Genomic DNA, 21887 nt, shown 5'->3' on the forward strand with positions numbered 1-21887 from the left:
TTGTTTTCAATATACAAGCGTTAATTCAATCTTTATTCCATTATTCTAAGGCTTTATATTATTCAAAATCCAATCAGCATAAGCCCCCACTCGAGTATAAACTCCTGGCCAACCAGCTAAAGCACATGGTTTGGGACCGAAGGACACAATTCCAGCCAATACGTATACATCACGTTTATCTACTCTCTGCTGAATTACCAAAGGGCCACCGGAGTCACCACCGCATGAATCGACACCAGCTTGACCACTAGCACACATCTGACTAGTCTGAAGATAAACCTTCTTGGGCGCATATTTCTGGCGACATGCCTCGAAATCCCAAGCATCAACAGCAGCTTTTAACTTAAGGGCACTACTACTACCGGTTTCCGTAGCTCCAAATCCTGATACATCCAACTTGTCACCCTCAAATGTTCTCGAACGTAACTCGGTTTGAATGGGCAAACACACAGGGCTTACGAAATCCGTGTAGGGTACCTCTCGGCTGAGGCGTATCAAAGCAATGTCATACAAATGATTGGTGTCTCGCGAATTATAACTGGGGTGAGAGACAATTTCTTGGATGGCTACATCGATATGAGGATCAGCACACTCAAGACGATTATTCACAGATCTTTCACAATCACGATCGGTAGAGCGATCCCATTCACCCAGACGGATACCAGTTGGTTTCCAATCTGCAGGAATACCACTACCCGTCACACAATGGGCAGCTGTAATCACATAGCGTTTATTAATGAGTGCAGCTCCACAATGGAAACCTTTAGCGTTGGCGGCTGTAAGCAATAACATTAGACACAAAAATATTTATTATTTGAGTATTCCAAACAATATACTCACGTTTTGTATATTCAATGAGGGCCAACCAAGGATATTCATCGATTTTCGTTACATTACCACCATAGATGCGATTATCAAAGGATTTGCCGCATTCACGTGTAGAGGGAAGCAAATTTTCTCCGGGAACATAAAAACGATTTTCACTCTCAAGGACACAGCAGACCTATTTTTGGAAATACGAAAATTGTTTATTTATTACTTAATTTATTAAAATTACAAATTATAACAAGTATATACGGCCGTAAGTTCGGCCAGGCCGAATCTTATGTACCCTCCACCATGGATTGCGTAGGAACTTCTACTAAAGGCTGTCATCCACAATCGAATTACTTGGGTTGCGATAACACTTGCCGATGGCAAGGTATCGTAAAACTTTTTAACACTGTCTTCTAAATTGTAAGTTAGTCCATAAGGGGTATATATTAAACAAAAAAAGGCCGATTAAATACGTATATAATTCAGTTTGACAAAATTTTCTATAGAAATAAAATTTTGACAAAATTTTCTATAGAAATAAAAACTTGACAAAATTTTCTATAGAAATAAAATGTTGACAAAATTTTCTATGGAAGTAAAATGTTGACAAAATTTTCTATAGCAATAAAATTTTGACAAAATTTTCTATAGAAATAAAATGTTGACAAAATTTTCTATAGAAATAAAATGTTGACAAAATGTTCTATAGAAATAAAATGTTGACAAAATTGTCTATAGAAATAAAATGTTGACAAAATTTTCTACAGAAATAAATTTTTTACAAAATTTTCTATAGAAATAAAATTTTGACAAAATTTTCTATGGAAATAAAATGTTGACAAACATTGCTATAGAAATAAACTTTTTACAAAACTTTCTATAGAAATGAAATTTTGACAAAACTTTCTATAGTAATAAAATTTGAAAATTTTTACATGGCTGTTAGAGGCCATATACTAACGAAATGTACCAAATTTCAACCGCATCGGATGACTTTTGCTCCTCCAAGAGGCTCCGGAGGTCAAATCTGGGGATCGGTTTATATGGGAGCTATATATAATTATGGACCGATATGGACCAATTTTTGCATGGTTGTTAGAGACCGTATACTTAGACCACGTACCAAATTTCAACCGGATCGGATGAGTTTTGCTGCTCCGGAAGGTTCCGCAATTTTGACAAAATTTTCTATGGAAATAAAATGTTGACAAACATTGCTATAGAAATAAACTTTTTACAAAACTTTCTATAGAAATGAAATTTTGCAAAACTTTCTATAGTAATAAAATTTGACAATTTTTACATGGCTGTTAGAGGCCATATACTAACGAAATGTACCAAATTTCAACCGCATCGGATGACTTTTGCTCCTCCAAGAGGCTCCGGAGGTCAAATCTGGGGATCGGTTTATATGGGAGCTATATATAATTATGGACCGATATGGACCAATTTTTGCATGGTTGTTAGAGACCATATACTAACACCACGCACTAAATTTCAATTGGATCGGATGAATTTTGCTCATCCAAGAGGCTCCAGAGTTCAAATCTGGGGATCGGTTTATATGGGAGCTATATATAATTATGGACCGATATGGACCAATTTTTGCATGCTTGTTAGAGACCATATATTAACATCAGGTACCCAATTTCAAACGGATCGGATGAAATTTGCCCCTCCAAGAGGCTCCGGAGGTCAAATCTGGGGATCGGTTTATATGGGAGCTATATATAATTATGGACCGATATGGACCAGTTTTTGCATGGTTGTTAGAGACCATATACTAACACCACGTACCAAATTTCAATCGGGTAGGATGAAGTTTGCTCCTCCAAGAGGCTCCGGAGGTCAAATCTGGGGATCGGTTTATATGGGAGCTATATATATTTATGGACCGATATGGACCAATTTTTGCATGGTTGTTAGAGACCGTATACTTAGACCACGTACCAAATTTCAACCGGATCGGATGAATTTTGCTGCTCCGGAAGGCTCCGCAAGCCAAATTTGGGGATCGGTTTATATGGGGGCTATACGTAAACGTGGGCCGATATGGCCCATTTTCAATACCATCCGACCTACATCAATAACAACTACTTGTGCCAAGTTTCAAGTCGATAGCTAGTTTCGTTCGGAAGTTAGCGTGATTTCCACAGACGGACGGACAGCCGGACAGACGGACGGACATGCTTAGATCGACTCAGAATTTCACCACGACCCAGAATATATATACTTTATGGGGGCTTAGAGCAATATTTCGATGTGTTACAAACGGAATGACAAAGTTAATATACCCCCATCCTATGGTGGAGGGTATAAAAAAAACTTATTTATACGGGCTATCGGCCTAAAATACGAAAAGGGATTTTTTTTCTCTAAAGAATATTGAAATTCGTTAAAAAAAATAAAAAAACATTTTTAGCAATAGGGTAGATCGAAAACTATTACAATGAGATTTTTTGGCCATATTTCTTTTTTTTTAATTGCCAAAATATAAAACACTTGCAAATTAATTTTATTAATTTTTTTTAATTTTATTTTTGATGTTTTTAATGGGCTATCAAGGTCATTTTGAAATGCGAATAAAATAAGTATTGAATTATTCCATTATTATTATTATAGATTGAAATTACATTGAACTTACAAAAACTGTAGAACCTTCACGATGACATAGACTCTGCTGAAGAAATTCTGTCTCCTGTGGTGTTCTCTGCACATTCGTTAGAATTGACAACAACGGAGGACATTGAAGGATATTTACACAAGTTCCCATTGATCTTTGAGGATTTATGCATCTTTGATCTATTTAAAAATATATATTTAATAATTTAAAGAATATTTAATAATTTTTTGATATTTTGCTTAATCCTGAATATGTTAAAAAATACATAAACTAAGCTTTAATGTTTATTATAGTTTTTTTATTGTAATTAATAAATAATAATATGCTAATCATCAAATAGAACTTACTTTTTTGTTGGGAAGGTTTAAAAATAATTTTTGCCTTATTGACCTAATATACATATATTTCCCGAAATCCAATATCATCTATATAACGGAGATATATCTGCAATCTTACTTGATATATGTTAGAGATACCCTAAGACCAGTTTCGGACGACCAAGACAATACGAGTAATCGGCTGGATAATGTCTGTTGTAGGTTAGGTAAGTTCAGGTATAGAGACAGCCCGTTGTTTTAGGCTCACTTGGAATATTTGATTGGGTTTATTTGCCAAAAAGGTCAGCTGAAAATGTACACCTACGATTGGCCACCAAGCGCCGCCAATGAGAATGGTGTGGGGCGCCGTAACGGCCAGTAGTTGCTGCCCGCTCGTAATTATCGAAACATCTCATAACCCCTATTGAAGGCAGACAAATACTTCGGCCGCAGACCATGGATTCAGCACGCGTCAAGCAAGAATGGCTTAAAAGGGATATTCCTCGCTTCAATTATATCAATTACTTGAACCAATTTACTTGAAATTTCCGGGAAAATATTTAGACGGGGAGGGTACCATCACCCCTAGGGAGTAGGTGATATCTGGTCGGGCAAGGGGATTGGTGAAAAATTTAAATTTTGTCGATTTACTTGAAATTTATACACAGAAAAAATATCAAAATATATTTAAAATTAAAGAAGTATATACGGCCGTAAGTTCGGCCAGGCCGAATCTTATGTATTCTCCACCATGGATTGCATAGAAACTTGTACTAAAGTCTGTCATCCACAATCGAATTACTTGTGTTGCGGTAACAAATGCCGATGGCAAGGTGTCTTAAAACTTCTTAACACCGCCTTCTCAATAGTCCATACGGAGTATATATTAAACAAAAAAGGCCGATTAAATACGTATATAAATCAGTTTGACAAAATTTTATATAGAAATAAAACTTTGACAAAATTTTCTATAGCAATCAAATTTTGACAAAACTTTCTATAGAAATAAAATTTTGACAAAATTTTCTATAGAAATAAAATCTTGACAAAATTTTGTATAATAATAAAATTTTGACAAAATTTTCTATAGAAATAAAATCTTGAAAAAATTTTGTATAGCACTAAAATTTTGACAAAAATTTTTAAAGTAATAAAATTTTGACAAAATTTTCTCTAGTAATAAAATTTTGACAAACTCTTCTATAGAAATAAAATTTTGGTAGATTATTTTTAATTTTGGCATGGTTGCTAGTGGCCATATACTATATACTAGTGCAATGTACCAAATTTCACCACGTACCAAATTTCAACCGGATCGGATGAGTTTTGCTCCTCCAGGAGCTCCGGAGGTCAAATTTGGGAATCAGTTTAAATGTGGGCTACATAGAATTATGGACCGATATGGACCAATTTTTGCATGGTTGTTAGAGACCATATACAAGACCACGTACCAAATTTCGGCCGGAGCGGGTGAATTTTGCACTTCCAAGGGGCTCCGGAGGTCAAATCTGGGGATCGGTTTATATGGGGGCTACATAAAATTACTGGCCGATATGGACCAATTCCTGTATGGTTGTTAGAGACCATATACTAACACCATGTACCAAATTTCAGCCGGATCGGATGAAATTTGATTTTGAATTTCAGGTAAATCGGATAAAAAATTGCGGTGTCTGGAAGCCCAAGAAGTCAAATCGAGAGATCGAGGTATATGGGGGCTATGCTAAACCGTTGACCGATACACACCATATTCGGCACACCTTTTTATGGATCGAAAATACCCAGATTTGTAATTTCAGGTAAATCGGATAAAAATTGCGGTGTTTAGAAGACCAAGAAGTAAAATCAGGAGATCGGGCTATACGGAAGCTACACCAAAATGCCTCTAGATTTCCAATTTCAGGCAAATCGAATAGTAAAAATGGTTTCTAGAAGCCCAAGGCTTATAATCGGGAGATCGGTCTATAAGGGTCTATATCAAAACATGGACCGATATAGCCCATCTTCGAACTTGGCCTGCGTTAAGACAAAAAACGAATCTGTGTCAAAATTTAGGACGATAGCGCCATTAGGTTAGGTTTGGTGGCAGCCCGATGTATCAGGCTCACTTAGACTATTCAGCCCATTGTGATACCACATTGGTGAACTTCTCTCTTATCACTGAGTGCTGTCCGAGTCCATGTTAAGCTCAATGACAAGGGACCTCCTTTTTATAGCCGAGTCCGAACGGCGTTCCACATTGCAGTGAAACCACTTAGAGAAGCTTGGAAAACCCTCAGAAATGTCACCAGCATTACTGAGGTGGGATAATCCACCGCTGAAAAACTTTTTTGGTGTTCGGTCGAAGCAGGAATCGAACCCAAGACCTTGTGTATGCAAGGCGGGCATGCTAACCATTGCACCACGGTGGCTCCCACGATAGCGCCATTATTGAAGACTGTAGTGTATAACAGACCCTGATCAAGAATAGTCTGAAATCGATATTTCGATGTGTTACAAACGGAATTACAAACCACCATTCTATGGTGGTGGGTATAAAAATGGAATTTTAATTAAGAGAACGTTTATAATCATCAATTTTGTTTTTTATTAAATTGAGGACGTAACTCGTATGTCTTTAAACTAAGATCAATTTTCCTTAAAGTAAAGATATACGGTTTTGATTTAAAGAAATCGTCCTTAACTTAACTGAAACATTGAGTCTTTAGATTTAAGACAAAAGCGCTTCAAATATAGGCAAAGACCTATTTTGAGGATTTTGCATCTTTGCTTTAAAGTTTTTTTTTGTTTTGCTTCAATTAAGAAAACCTTTTTTACTTTGAGGTATCAGTTATAATTTGGATTCTTAAACTGAATTTAGTGTGTACGTGAACAGCTTTTTTAATTTACCGCGAAAAGAAAATGAAAATTTGACAAATGAGATCTGTATCCTAATTTTAATTTGATTGATCCTAGATTTAAAACCAGATGGGTAGCTAAAAAAGGTCCTTATTTGAAAGAAACTGCATCTTTGTCTCGGAATCAATACCAAAACCTTAAAGGAAGGCAAACATCTTTAAACTTTTTTGAGTGTAGAATTATTACAAAACTACAAAAAAATTCAACATTTTTGAATTCAAGTCAACTGTTATTTAGTATTGAGGCAATTATTTACTTAAAAACAAATACATATTAAAATAATATATAAAAAATCTAAATAATTCTTTGGCCAAATTAAATCCGTATATTTCGATTTATTCATTGGTATTACAAATATTAAAAAATCATTCAGTTTCAAGCTCTAATGCTATACAAAATCCAATCAGCATGAGCTCCAACACGTGTATAAACACCAGGCCATTCCGAAGTGGCACATTGTGTTGGTCCAAAGGACACTATACCGGCCAAAACATAAACATCACGGTTATCTAAAGTCTGTTTTACCACCAATGGACCACCGGAATCTCCTCTGCACGAGTCAACACCTTTCTCACCACCCGCACACATTTGACTATTTTGGAGATTTATCCTTCTGGTGGCATATTTTTGACGACAAGTCTCAAAATTCCAACCGTCTAAGGCGGCTTTCAGTTTTCGCGCACTACTGCTACTAGTTTCAGTCGCCCCAAAACCAATGACATCTAATTTTATTGAATCGAAAGTTTTTCTACGCATTTCGTTTTGTATGGGAAGACAGATGGGACTGATGAAATCCGTGTAACTAATATCTCGGCTGAGGCGTATCACAGCAATGTCATTCATGCGATTTGTATCACTTGACACAAAACCAGGATGGAATATAATTTCCTCTATTGGCACATCTATATGAGGATCAGCACAATCCATGCGATTATTAACGGACATCTCACAATCACGATCGGTTGAACGATCCCATTCACCCAGACGTATTCCTGTCGGCGACCAATCAACTGGAATTCCACTGCCAGTTACACAATGTGCTGCAGTGATTACATATCGTTTGTTTATGAGGGCAGCTCCGCAATGGAAACCTTTAGCATTGCCAGCTGAAAATTGAATGGAATTAGGGGTAGAGATGAAATTTGACGGATCCCTTATGGAAGAGGGGCAATTGACTTTATCCTGAGCTTCGAATAGAAAATGTGGGAAATTATGTTAAGAAAAATAAAACTATTTCCATTTAAAAATGTAAAATTATTCTAATTTATTCTTATTAGTATGACTGCTTTACACATGGTTTAATATCAGTCTCAACCGAACATCAAAATAGAGAATGCAGTGCGATTTGAAATGTTGACTTTCCCAATTTTTCAACAATTTGGAGAGTCCTATTTTCGCAAATGTCGTTTTTCCGCTTTATTCGAAAATTTTGATTTTCAACTTTTTGAAAATCTCAAAAAATGTAGTATCGACAATTATTGAAAAGTCGATTTCTTATGTCCAGACATTAAAATCAAGTTTTTCGTTAAAATTGATTTAGTCATTTTTGGTCACTATAAAAATTGGATTGATTAGTAGATTTTGACCGACGTCAAAAAATCGATATTCCACTTTGGTATCTCTACACAAAGTTTAATAGACATTTTGGTGATATTAGGTTAGGTTAGGTGGCAGCCAGATGTGTCAGGCTCACTTAGACTATTCAGTCCATTGTGATACCACATTGGTGAACTTCTCTCTTATCACTGAGTGCTGCCCGAACCGTCACCAGTATTACTGAGGTGGGGTAATCAACCGCTGAAAAATATCTTGGTATTCGGTCGAAGAAGGAATCGAACCCACGACCTTGTGTATACAAGGGGGGCATGCCAACCATTGCACCACGGTTGCTCCCAAATATATTGGTGATCTTGTTTTCACACAAAGTGGGACATGGTATTCGGGCCACGTTTGCCACTCGAGCTAAAAATAATCTATAACAAGTATATGTGGCCGTAAGTTCGGCCAGGCCGAAGCTTATGTACCCTCTACCATGGATTGCGTAGAAACTTTTGCTGAAGACTGTCATCCACAATCGAATTACTTGGGTTGCGGTAACACTTGCCGATGGCAAGGTATCTTAAAACTTCTTAACACCGTCTTCTAAATTGTAAGTAAGTCCATACGTTGTATATATTAAATCAAAAAAGACCGATTAAATAAGTATATAATTCAGTTTGACAAAATTTTCTATAGAAAAAAAATTTGACAAAATTTTCTATAGAAATAAAATTTTTACAAAATTTTCTATAGAAACAAAATTTTCTATAGAAATAAAGTTTTGACAAAATTTTCTATAGAAATGAAATTTTAACAAAATTTTCTATAGAAATAACATTTTAACAAAATTTTCTATAAAAATAAAATTTTGACAAAATTTTCTATAGAAATAAAATTTTGGTAGATTATTTTTGGCTCGAGTGGCAACCATGATTATGAACCGATATGGACCAATTTTTTTGTGTGATTGGAGATCGGCTATATATAACTATAGACAGATATGGACCAATTTTGGTATGGTTGTTAGCGGCCATATACTAACACCACGTTCCAAATTTGAACCGGACCGGATGAAATTTGTTCCTACAAGAGGCTCCGGAGGTCAAATCTGGAGAACGGTTTATACGGGGGCTATATATAATTGTGAACCGATGTGGACCAATTTTTGCATGGTTGTTAGAGACCACATTAGATTAATTTTGCTCCTCCAAGAGGCTCCGGAGATCAAATCTGGAGAACGAAGAACGGGGGCTATATATAGCTATGGACCGATATGGACCAATTCTGGCACGGTTGTTAGAGGCCGGATCGGATGAAATTTGCTTCTCTTTGAGGCTCCGCACGCCAAATCTGGGGATCGGTTTATATGGGGGCTATATATAATTATAGACCGATGTGGACCAATTTTTGCTTGGTTGTTAGAGACCATATACCAACACCATGTACCAAATTTCAGCAACATCGGATGAAATTTGCTTCTCTTTGAGGCTACGCAAGCCAAATCTGGGGATCGGTTTATATGGGGGCTATATATAATTATAGACCGATGTGGACCAATTTTTGCATGGTTGTTAGAGGCCATATACCAACTCCATTTACCAAATTTCAGCCGGATCGGATGAAATATGCTTCTCTTAGAGGCTTCGCAAGCCAAATCTGAGGGTCCGTTTATATGGGGGCTATACGTAAAAGTGGACCGATGTGGACCAATTTTTACATGGTTATTAGAGACCATATACCAACCCCATGTCCGAAATTTCAACTGGATCGGATGAAATATGATTCTCTTAGAGGCTCAGCAAGCCTAAATTTAGGGGTCCGTTTATATGGGGGCTAGACGTAAAAGTGGACCGATATGGCCCATTTTCATTTTCATCCGACCTACATCAATAACAACTACTTGTGCCAAGTTTCAATTCGATAGCTTGTTTCGTTCGGAAGTTAGCGTGATTTCAACAGACGGACGAACGGACGGACGGGCATGCTTAGATCGACTCAGAATTTCACCACGACCCAGAATATATATACTTTATGGGGTCTTAGAGCATTATTTGGACAAAGTTAATATATATTTCTACAGAAACGACAAAGTTAATATATTATTTCTACAGAAAATATTGTCTAAATTTTCATATCTATAGAAAATTTTGTAAAACTTTTATTTCTATAGACAATTTTGTAAAACATTTATTTCTATAGAAAATTTTGTAAAAAATTTATTTTTATAAACACTTTGGTGTTAATTTTATTTTTATAGCAAATTTTGTCAAAATTTTATTTCAATAGAAAATTTTGTCAAAATTTCATTTCTTTAGTCAATTTTGTCAACATTTTATTTCTGTAAAAAATTTTGTCTAAATTGATATTTTGAAAAGAAATTTTGTCTAAATTTTTTTTTCTAAAGAAAATTTTGTAAAAAAATGTTTTTCTATAGGAAATTTTGTCTACATTTATTTTTTCTAGAATATTTTTCTAAATTTTAATTCTATAAAAATTTTGTTTAAATATTATTTTTATATAATATTTTGTCTTAATATTATTTCTATAGAATATGTTGTCTAAATTTTATTTCTATATCAAGTTTGTCTTAATTTTATTTCTATAGAAAATTTTGTCTGCATTTTATTTCTATAGATAATTTTGTCTTAATTTTATTTCTAAAGGTAATTTTGGTTAATTTTTTTCCTATAGAAAAATTGGTCAAAATTCATTTCTATAGAAAATTTTATTAGCATTTTATTTCTATAGAAAATTTTATCAAAATTAAATTTCTATAGAAAATTTTATCAAAATTTTTTTTCTATAGAAAATTTTATCAAAATTTTATTTTTATAGAAAATGTTGTGCTAATTTTATTTTTGTAAACATTTTAGTAGAGGAATCTGATGAGGAATGTGGTAATTCCGAAACGTGCGTCCATCCAACCATCTTGCAGTATATAGGGCTTTGCCCAAATAAATTTGACAAACATTCTTTTCCTCTGTTGGTTGAGCTACTCTTGTAGTTTTGTCAACACAATGATTTTAAAGCTGAGATCAAAACATCAAATATGATTACAGTACAAACCAACAATAACAAACAAAACATAATTTTTTTTCTATAGAAAATTTTGTCAAAATTTCATTTCTATAGAAAATGTTGACAAATTTTATTTTTATAAATGTCATCGATCTATGTGGAGGCTAAGCATTAACAGAGATATCCCATATTGGCTACACCTATTTACAGACCTACCCAGCAAAAACTAGGTAACCACATCTCATTACAATTGGCATTACCAGGAGTACGGCTGTCATTACACGTTGCATTTCATTGCGTTGAGTTATAATGACTAACTTGTATTGACAAAAATAAATACTTCTCGGTAATTTTCGAATTCTTATTCTCAATTTTTTTTATGCAGTTGGCTGTTAATGACTTAATAAAATAGAATAAATGTTGGTACCATTACACTTCCAATATGCACTTAAACTAGATTTCAAATGCCATTTGCCTTATAAAAAGGGGCTTAAAATCCACTTTTAGATTTCGAACCTAATGTGAATTGACTATTGGATATATTATAACGAAATTCACGAATCCAACTCCCTTAAACAACCTACATTTATTTCTATTTTAAGTGTGAAATTAATTTGCGTGTAATCTTATTTCGATGATTTATTAGATTTTTTGTTTATTTATACAATACTCGTTTCTATTAAAGTAGTGCTCCTATTACAGCATTACTCACCATATTTTGATCCATTGTAATCGGCGATATATATTTTCGAGATTTGGTTGTCTGAGACAATAAGTGGCTATTTTGCAAACTTTGGTGTATCTACGAATAAGTGATTACATATTAGGTGATTATATGCTCTAAAAGCACTACTTATTTCATGGCCGAAAGTATGCCTGGGGAGAAGTACTTTCCTCCTAGGACATGCGTATGTAAATGTAATCCGGAGCGATGCCAATTAATAAGTGGTTATTAATTTTTAAATAGGCTTACATACAAGATTACCGGGTAATGAGAGTTTTTGCTGGGTGAATACCTCTATATTCCCAATTTCAGAAAATCGGATAAAAATTGTGATGTCTGGATGCTCAAAACCCCAAATCAAAGGTCAATTTATATGGAGGCTATATCAAAATGCCATCTTCGAACTTGACCTTCTTGCAGACAAAACACGATTAGGTTCATTATTGAATGCTGTAGCTTGATTACAAGATACAGACAGACGGGCATCGTTAGATCGCCATAGAATGTCTCTCTTTATTTTATGGAATGACAAATTTTTTTACACAAGAGAAGGAATATGATCACCTCAAACAAATGTTAAGAGCAAAATGTTATATTTGGGTGGTGACCATGTAACATGGTTTTCGCAACCATATTATTTTCTCGGAAATCATGTATCTGATTTCGGCAAGCAGGTTATATTTGACGAGAAAATAACATTTTAGTGACAAACATGTTACATGGTCACCATACAAAAATAACATTTTGCTCTTGAAACATGTTTGAGATGATCATATTCCTTTTCTGCGTGCACCCATCACTACCCTATGGTGGTAGATATAAAGTGTCACCATAATACAAAGAAAAAAGTGAACAGTTTTATGAGAAAACAAACTTCCTCGTGCGAAAAGTGAATTTTTGGAAATTTCTTTAACCCTTTCGACCCCGAATTTTTATAGGTATCGCTAAATTTTTTTTTACTTTTAATCATGTTGAAGTCATTTAAGAAGCGTCTAGCCAAAATCTCGGGTCGCCACGCCCATTCGTTTAGGCGGTAGAGAATGTTGCCTGTGGGCAACTTTGGGCAATTGTGACTACAAACTATTTTGTTTTGTAATGATAGACGTATTACGTTTTATTGGATTTTTGTTAAGTTTTTTGTTATTTTACAGTAAATATATACTTAGATGCGCGCGTGAGTTGAATTTCAATCACGCTCAAACACATTCAAGAAGAAATATTTGTACTCACGCATGCCATGTGGATAGGAATTCACGGTCACGAAATGAAAAGTCATACTCGTACACGCTCACACATGAACAATGTTTATGTCTCACGCTTTCGCACGATTCACGACAATTTTCGTAATTTACGACAAATCTCGTAAGTCACGAATATTTTCGGAACACGACAATTTTCGTGGCTCAATAAAATTCTGGTAATTAACGAAATTTCTCGTGACTCACGCTATTGACATCTTAAGCGTGATTAAATATGTAAAGGTGATTAAAATCGATGATCTGGAATTTAATCTTGAATGTGAAGTTGTTCGTGATTGTGACTATTTGTGTCTGTTTTACCGTGAGTGCGAATTTTATCGTGAATATGAATTTTATTGTTAACGTGAAATTTATCTTGAGCGTGAGTTGGATCGTGAGCGTGGGTTGGATCGTGAAAGTAAATTTTTATCTGGAGCGTGATTTCGGAGAAAGTTTACTCACTCACAATCACGAACACAATTTGATTTTTACTCACGCTCACGCGCCACACATTTTTCTTTAATCCCGTTCACGCACATTCACGAGGTTTCGTTTAAATTTCATTCACGAGATTTCGTTTAAATTTCATTCACGGCTTCGCGTGAATCACGCGTGACTCACGAAAATGTTTTGTTTTGTTTTTTTTTTTTTGTTTTTAACCCACGTCAATTTAACAGGCGGTGTAAAAAACCAAAGTATTATAAAGCGTCAATATTCGTGCTAATCCACTAGTATGTTGCCAAGAAGTGGCTTCCTCGCTTTTTACGATTCCTTCCAAATTACCCACTGCACTGCAGATATGTTTTCCACATCATCGCAGAAAAAAGTCACATGTATAAAAACCTCTTTTTAAATTCGCAAATATTTTTTTCTTGAGGTACGTTCGTATTAATGAAAATTTTTTTGCAATTGACAACCAAATTAGCTGATTTTTCATTCAACTTGAAGAAAACACTTGTAGCTTTCGATACCGTTACTGTTTTATGAACAAAAACAAAAACAACGCTGACAGTGAGTCTCAAAACACAAAAAGTTGCCCGCAGGCAACTTTAGGGTCGAAAGGGTTAATGTATTCTCAAAACAAAAATGAAAATTTACAGACATTTTAGAATTTTGTAGATGAGAAATAAAATCAAAGAGGAACTAAACGTAAAGAATTTATATTTCTAAAAATTGAAATTATCAATTTTCATTACCCCATTTTTGACGATTTTCCAACAAAAGTATCTGGTAACACTGGTTATAGACAAACTTTTGGGACATATGCTTTAAAAAATCTGATGGAAAGTGTTAACTTGGTGTTGATACAATACCGACCGCATTTCCAATTGTATTTTTCAACATTTGTAGATGTTTGGAATTCTATCATTATTCACTTGTTGCATAATGTATTTAATGTTGTAATGTTTACGTTATTAAATTTGGAAGTATAGCAAAAACAAAAAAGAAGAAAGTTTTACGAAACAATTGTTTGAAGGATGAATTTTTTATCAACTGCCCGGTATTATCTATCGATTTCGAAGCTCAGGTTATCCCTGTCATTTTTTAATATCGACATACGTTTTGTATATTCAATTAAAGCCAACCATGGATGCTCATAAATTCGGGTCGAATTGCCACCATAAATGCGATCATCAAAGGAATTTCCACATTCACGAGTAGTGGGAAGGAGTCTTACTTGATTGGCACTATTTTGAAATTTGCAACAAACCTATCGATAGATGAGATCAGAAAGGAAAAGTCTACAAAATAAAATTCAGGGTCAAAACCGATACACTTACATAAACATTTGAGCCAATTTGAGCACATAAGCTTTGCTGCAAATATAGGGTCTCTTGAGGGGTCCTTTGGATATTTCTTAAAACTTCCACTGAAGAGGGGCAATCTATGATATTGACACATTGGCCTAATGCACGGTCCGGGGTATAACATTGTTGATCTGGAAAACATATATGATTTTCGATAGGAATCGAAGAAATTTTTATAACGTATAGGACAGACAATGTATCACATGTGCATGCATTTTGAAATATTCCGGATAGAAGTAAATAATAGCAAAAGCAATAGCAGTAAATAATATTGAAGCATGCAGCATGCAATAAGGCAAATTAATCTTTAAGTTTTCCATATATCTCACTTATTAAGCATTCGAAGAGCGCCGTTTAACATTTTCGAATCATCGGGCAAGAGATATGTATGTTGAAGTCGGGGCTTTATAGTAGCCTTTTGAGCATTTGAGAACTGTGCTCCGACAACCATTTCCTTACTATTTTGTAAGTATGTTATGCTTGAAAAACAACTTGATCGTTAAGGGGCGCAAACCTCCACAAACTCAGGCAAATTTGATTGCACAATATCAAGGTAGTCTCTTTTTTCATGACTCCATATCACTAACCAACGGCCAAGTGTGTCACCGTCCCCATACCGTGATTCTTCTCCCTCTATGTTTTTCGGTTTGTGAGATGTGGTGTTTTTGGAGACTTTGTCATTACCAATAGTGTTCGGGGGTCGTTATCAGTAATGTTCTATTGCATCAGATTAAAGAAGGTTTATTTTTGTTTCATCTGGCCCTTTAACATATTTCCAGTCATCAACGATCCAAGCTCTGTGGGCCGTAGTAGACATTTTCTATTTAATAAAGATTGCAAAAAGTAAAAACATGCACTCGGTTTTGCTCCCTACTGTATATGCGTTGAAAGTTGGTCACCTCGGGTGTATGACTTTTTGTGCGAGATTTCGACAGACGGACATTGCACAGTGATTCCAAACCTTTGGAAATAATTCTGCAACTTTTGAATGGATAAATAAATATCATAAAAATATCGATATTAGTATATGGCCTTCAACAACCATGAAAAAATTGGTTCATATCGGTCCATAATTATATATAGCCCCCATATAAACCAATACCCCGATTAGCTTTACGGAGCCTCCTGGAAGAGCAAATCTAATCCGATCCAGTTGAAATTTGGAAGGTGATGTTAGCATATTGCCTTTAACAATTATTCAAAAATTGGTCCATATCATGCGAAAAATCACATTTCATGCGATACGGTTGAAATTTGTTAAGTGATGTTTATATATTTCCTTTAATAATTGTGCAAAAATTGGTCCAAATCGGTCCATAATTATATATAGCCGCAATATAAACCGATCCCCATATTTGACGAGAGGAGCCTCTTGAAGGAGCAAATTTTCATACGATCAGTTTGAAATTTCATACATGATGATAGTACCACTAACATTACTAACTAACGCAAAATTTTGCATATAAAATATAATTGATATTATATATAAACCGATCTCAGATTGTATTTAAGGAACCTTAGATAATTTAAGGATCTTTAAATCAAAAATGTGTTTCTTTACCTTAAAGAAAATGTTCCTTAGTTCAAAAACATGCGACTTTAACGGAGGGACACAAATTTACAAAATTTGTGTCCTAAATTTAATAAATTTTTTTTTTTTTGAAGCAAAGATTATAAACTTTATTTTAATTAAAATTCCATTATTTTAAAGAAATTTGTCCTTAATATTTTGTAAATTGCGAATCCTCAAATTTAGGTTGCGTAATCTTTAATATCAGGTAAATATATATTTTTTTAGTGTACAATGCGATAATTGGCTCATATCGGTTCATAGCTATTTACAGACTACTCTATATAAAGAACATGCATAATGTGCAGCATAGATTCCAATTGGAGTAACATACACTCCAATTGGAATCTATGCGACCAAAGATGTCATGTCCTTAAAATACGAATCGCACAAAATCGTTCGTTCGTAAGAAGTCCTGATAAAAAAAAAACACAAAAAGCTCTTACTTACAGAAGTGCAACTTGGTAAGCGAAGGAGGAAGCACCCGCTTACTCTAGTGCAACGAAATTGCACTAATTTCAGCACGTACATATTTTAACAATTTTTTTTCGGGCGTTCAATAAAAAAAATTATTAAGTGCGTCGGCCGCTGTAAACGAAGAACTTCCTACACCTTTAGAAGCGCTGAATAATGCACTTACAATTTTGCGCAGAATAGTAGTGTCTATAGTATAAACACTGATATTTAAGTGCTTCCAATTTTATAATTATTTTTTGCTGGGTAGTAAAAATAAATCAGTTGATGTATTGTGTTTGAAGGATATAGAGGTGTTCTGTGGACGATTCAATGCATTTTGTGTTCTCTTGTTTTTTGTATTGTTGAATTTAATTCTAGGTAAGAATAACTCTTGCGGTCAGCAACGCGGACCGGGTCCAGCTTGTATAATTATAAATAGGGAGAACGGTAATAATAATAATTTTTAATTTTAATCTGGTGGTACTTTAGCGCTGTAATGGTTCCAATATTCGAAATTATTATGTGCTTTCTTAAGTGTACTAAAGTGGTAATGATTTCCTCATGTAAATGTACTGCTTCTGAAAGCGATGAATTTCATACAAAGAAGAAGCGCATTTAAGTGCTACATTTCCTTATAAATTCATCAGTGAATTCCTCACAGAGGTAAGCGCTGATTGACTTTGACTTTCCTTATAAAGCTGCTGAAAATTCAGCAGGTTTTTTGCTGGGATAATTTGAAATTTGTTTCCTAGAATCAAGTACGCAAAATTCAAATTTAAAAGAAAATGATGTCTTACATGTATCCTTACTTCAATTCTTTGGCTCGGAATCAATACTAAAATTTTTAGTGTAAAGATAATCATTGGAACCGGGCATACTTTTTCCAGTGTGCAATTTAGAAGACAATGGTAAGAAGGTATAAGATACCTCGCCATCGGTGACTGTTATCACAATACAAGTAATTCAGTTATGAATGGCTATCTTTAGTAGAACTTTGTATACAATCCTTGGTGGAGGGTACATTAGATTAGGTGTGTTCGAATATACTTGTTTTTCCCTGATATAGTGTAATTTGCGTGCTTTAATATTAAGGTTAAGTAAAATCTTGCATATTTATACCCACCACCATAGAATGGTGACGGGGGTATAATAAGTTTGTCATTCCGTTTGTAACACATCGAAATATCGATTTCCGACTATATAAAGTATATATATTCTTGATCAGGGAGAAATTCTAAGACGATATAACCATGTCCGTCTGTCTGTCTGTCTGTCTTTGCTGTCTGTTGTAATCACGCTACAGTCTTCGTGCTGAAATTTTGCACAAACTCGTCTTTTGTCTGCAGGCTGGTCAAGTTCGAAGATGGGCTATATCGGTCCAGGTTTTGATATAGTCCCCATATAAACGGACCTCCCGATTTGGTGCCTTGGTCTTATAGAAATCGTAGTTTTTATCCAATTTGCCTGAAATTTGAAATCTAGAAGTATTGTATGACCATAAAGAGGTGTGCAAAAATTGTGAGTATCGGTCAATGTTTTGGTATAGCCCCCATTTAGACCGATCTCCCGATTTTACTTCTTGGGCTTCTAGAATCCGAAGTTTTTATCCTAAATATTTGCCTGAAATTGGAAATTTTCGGGTCATAAAGAGGTGTGCCGAAAACGGTGAGCATCGGTCCATATTTTAGTATAGCCCCCATAAGAACGATCTCCCGATTTAACTCCTTGGGTTTCTAGAAACCGTAGTTTTTATCCGATTTTCCGGAAATTGTAAATATTCTGGTATTTTAGGCTCACAAAGACGTGTATCGGATTAGTCTTTTATCGGTTTGGTAATGCCTCCATATAGACCGATTTTACTTCTTGAGGGTATAGAAGGCGCACTGATCATAAAAATTGCTTGAAACTCAATGTAAAATTTCTAGATTTTACTTCTCGGGTGAAAATCTACAGATTTAAGATTTCAAATCAAGACGTTATTTTATAATTTTCTTGCGCACTTACAAGAGATGTTAATGATTCCTCTAAAACTCAAACAAAAATGGTCCTTATAAATCCAGAATCTGATATAGTCTTCATAGGTAAAATCTTGAAATTTATCTTGGGAAAGTGTACTTGTTGATCTGCTCTGCTTGGCAGAATATCTGTCATCAAACCCCTCTGAAATTTCAAAGGAAACCCTAATATTTGATTCATGGTGGTGGGTATTTAAGATTCGGCCCGGCCGAACTTACTGCTGTATATACTTGTTTTAAATTAATTGTATTAATTAATGTATTTTTTATTTAAGGGAATATTTCCCGGTATAATTGCGAAAAACTCTCTTATCAATATTGTGATTAATAAATAGATTAGATTCAGCTTCGAATTCATTATTCAAAATATTTATTTTATTTTGAGGATTGTATTTTTAAAATATTTGCCACGTTATTCAAAACGGTTAGTTATAAACTTGGCTCTAAATTTTTTGTGCGTTGGGACTAAACCTTTACCTTCTCATGTATTAAATAAGTAACAAAATGTCGGTTTGTATATTGCGTATATATCTCCGGTAGTAGAAAGAGAAACCTGTTTTGATCATCCCAGAAAGGAGAGCCATAAAGAAAGCCTCCCACAACAACACTTCAATGGGCCACATGACAATTGCAGATCACTATCAAAATATTTTTTTAGCAAGGTCAACATTAATTAATAAGAAATATCGTCATACTTAATATTCATTATATTTGCCACCATAATTATTATTTTTTTATTTTTCATTAATTGCTTAGCATACACAAAAAACATATGCACAGGAGTTTCTTTGTTTTTTTTTCACTACAAAAAAATGCATTCATTATTAAACAACACTGAGAGAAACATGCATGATATTTTCACCCCAAAACACGCTTATCGTAATGATTTTTTTTAATATAACAACTTATTGTTGTTGCTGATTTTTTTATTAGCTCTTTTAATCACAAAATTTTCGGCTGGGTTAGGGGGTTAACCCAGATAGGTCAATGTGATCCATATAAAAAGAAGATAAGACTTGGTCAGAACACTCACTCGCTTGAGACAATGAGCCATTTACACAAAAAGCTGCTAGAATACAAGCGACAAAAATCTGTCTCACTGAATATTTCATTTTGAAATATTGAAAATATTTTGCCGTTTAAAATTGCCCACCGAACCGTTCAGACGTTGTTGACGAGATGAGATTCAAAAGTCTACTAATCAGAGGCTAATCGAAAAATTGATATTTTTTGTTAAATAAAAACCACATAAATGATGCTGTCCATCAATACAATCAGAGAAGAAGAGATTTAAAGAAGAGAGAAGAAGAGATTTAAGATCTAACACTAGGCAACAGAAAAACAAATAGTAATTTATTTTCTTGGAAACGAAATTTAGTTACAAATATTTTTAACTACAGCAAAGTTCGTTGTGGCAACGGATGTTATAAAAAAATCATTTGTGGGGACAACTGTAAAAAGAAACGAAAAATTCGTTAAACTAAATGTTCGTTTCTTATGAAAGAAATATTTCTTTTTGTGTGATGCTATACTTTGTTGTGTCTAGAAGCTCAAAAAGTCAAATCAGGGGATTGTTCTGTATGCACTGAAAGGAGAGTTTTCTTTTCTGACGAACGAATTGTTAGATAAACGAAGTTTTGTTTTTGACACTAAAAAATCCCACCAAAAAAATTTGGAAGTTCTTCTTAATGCACAACTTTAAAAGAACTTCCATAAATGTCCTCCCAAAGATGTTCCTTATTTTAACTGCACAGGAAGATCGTTTAATTCACTTTTGTTATAATTGTAATGGGTAATTTTAACTTTTATTTTTGTCCCAAAGTAATAATAAAACTTTTATTTATAAAAAACTTTTTGTCGAAAAAATGCTGAAATGGCGAATCATCTAAAAATCATAAAATATATAAAAGTTATTCATTTGGCAAAATATCACAAATGTTTTTGTTTCGGCAGTTAACAAGCCAATGAAAAGTTTATAATTTATTTATTCATTATTTGAAATAACTATTTTTTCTATCATTTGAATTTCATTTGAATTCTTTTTGTATTTTAGTTAAGCCATTTAACTATTACGTTAATGTTACGTTAAGTACTATTTCTTTGATTATTGCAAAATCATATGTTATGTAGAAAGTGTAGAGTTATCTGAAGTATCTTCCTACTCTTTTCTACTATGGTTCTACCAATTAATGTCAGTGCTACAAAGTCTTTAGTACAGAAAAGATCACATAGATCTCAACGTAAAGAATTGTTTGTTTTTTGTAAGTGCGAAAGGCACCAACGAAATAAATAAAGAGAGTGTGGATTTAAAAAGAACCGCTATATTGGTGTTCTTATTACGGCCATTAAATTTGGAAGTCAACCAAAACTAGAATCATATTATCGTGATATAGTAGGAAAAAATAAAGCGAAAACCCTCGCTTTTTACATGGCGACCGTGACAGGACGTATGCTGTGAAGTTTGGATTGTTTGAGTTTTGGCGTTTTAGAGTAATTGCTGGTGACCAAAGTGGTGTTTTGGATTGCTTTCGCTGTTGGTGCATGGAAATTGGTTTGTGGAAGAAGACTGCTATCGTTCTTGATATATTGGTAAAAGTATAGTGTATTTTAGAATCGTGAGTTTCTAAATATTTTGATTATAGTGTCACCAAATTGGTTTGTTAAAATTAACATAGTTGCATAATCAGGTTCGCGTGTACTTTGTCACAGATTGGAAAACATATATACATATACTTGATACAGTTATATATCTAAATTGAATTCCAAGCTCGACATATTTACATCGAACCTCTAACATACAAATGTACACTTGTTGTCAATCCACATCAAACATAACCAACTAACCCCCCCACACACATCATTTGA

At 34.2% G+C, this 21887-nt stretch overlaps 1 protein-coding gene across 2 annotated transcripts; it reads right to left on the minus strand.

Moving 5' to 3' along the window:
* On the minus strand, nucleotides 1-20207 carry LOC142221806 (serine protease ea-like). 2 transcript variants are annotated; one of them, XM_075291631.1, is made up of 4 exons: nucleotides 20056-20207; nucleotides 3461-3618; nucleotides 841-1003; nucleotides 1-776 (listed from the first exon to the last, which is right to left on the minus strand). In XM_075291631.1, exons 1-4 carry the CDS (start codon nucleotides 20132-20134, stop codon nucleotides 46-48), a joined length of 1131 nt encoding a protein of 376 aa, XP_075147746.1. In that variant the 5' UTR covers nucleotides 20135-20207; the 3' UTR covers nucleotides 1-45. The 2 variants fall into 2 exon arrangements, with proteins under 2 accessions (XP_075147746.1, XP_075147747.1); XM_075291632.1 differs by lacking the exons at nucleotides 1-776; nucleotides 841-1003; nucleotides 3461-3618 and adding exons at nucleotides 6957-7760; nucleotides 14734-14884; nucleotides 14955-15112.
* Nucleotides 20208-21887: the final 1680 nt, after the last annotated feature.

This window comes from Haematobia irritans, chromosome 1 (genome assembly GCF_050003625.1).
Source record: "Haematobia irritans isolate KBUSLIRL chromosome 1, ASM5000362v1, whole genome shotgun sequence".
NCBI classification, from domain to species: Eukaryota; Metazoa; Arthropoda; class Insecta; order Diptera; family Muscidae; genus Haematobia; species Haematobia irritans.

Bases quoted from the DNA above. Each gene is read 5' to 3' on its own strand.
- LOC142221806 (XM_075291631.1), bottom strand. From the start codon at position 20,134: ATGAAATATTCAGTGAGACAGATTTTTGTCGCTTGTATTCTAGCAGCT. The intron at 3,619-20,055 runs GTGAGTGTTCTG...ATTTTTAAATAG, and splicing joins TGGCTCATTGTCTCAAGCGA to ATCAAAGATGCATAAATCCT. The intron at 777-840 runs GTGAGTATATTG...TATTGCTTACAG, and splicing joins CCTCATTGAATATACAAAAC to CCGCCAACGCTAAAGGTTTC.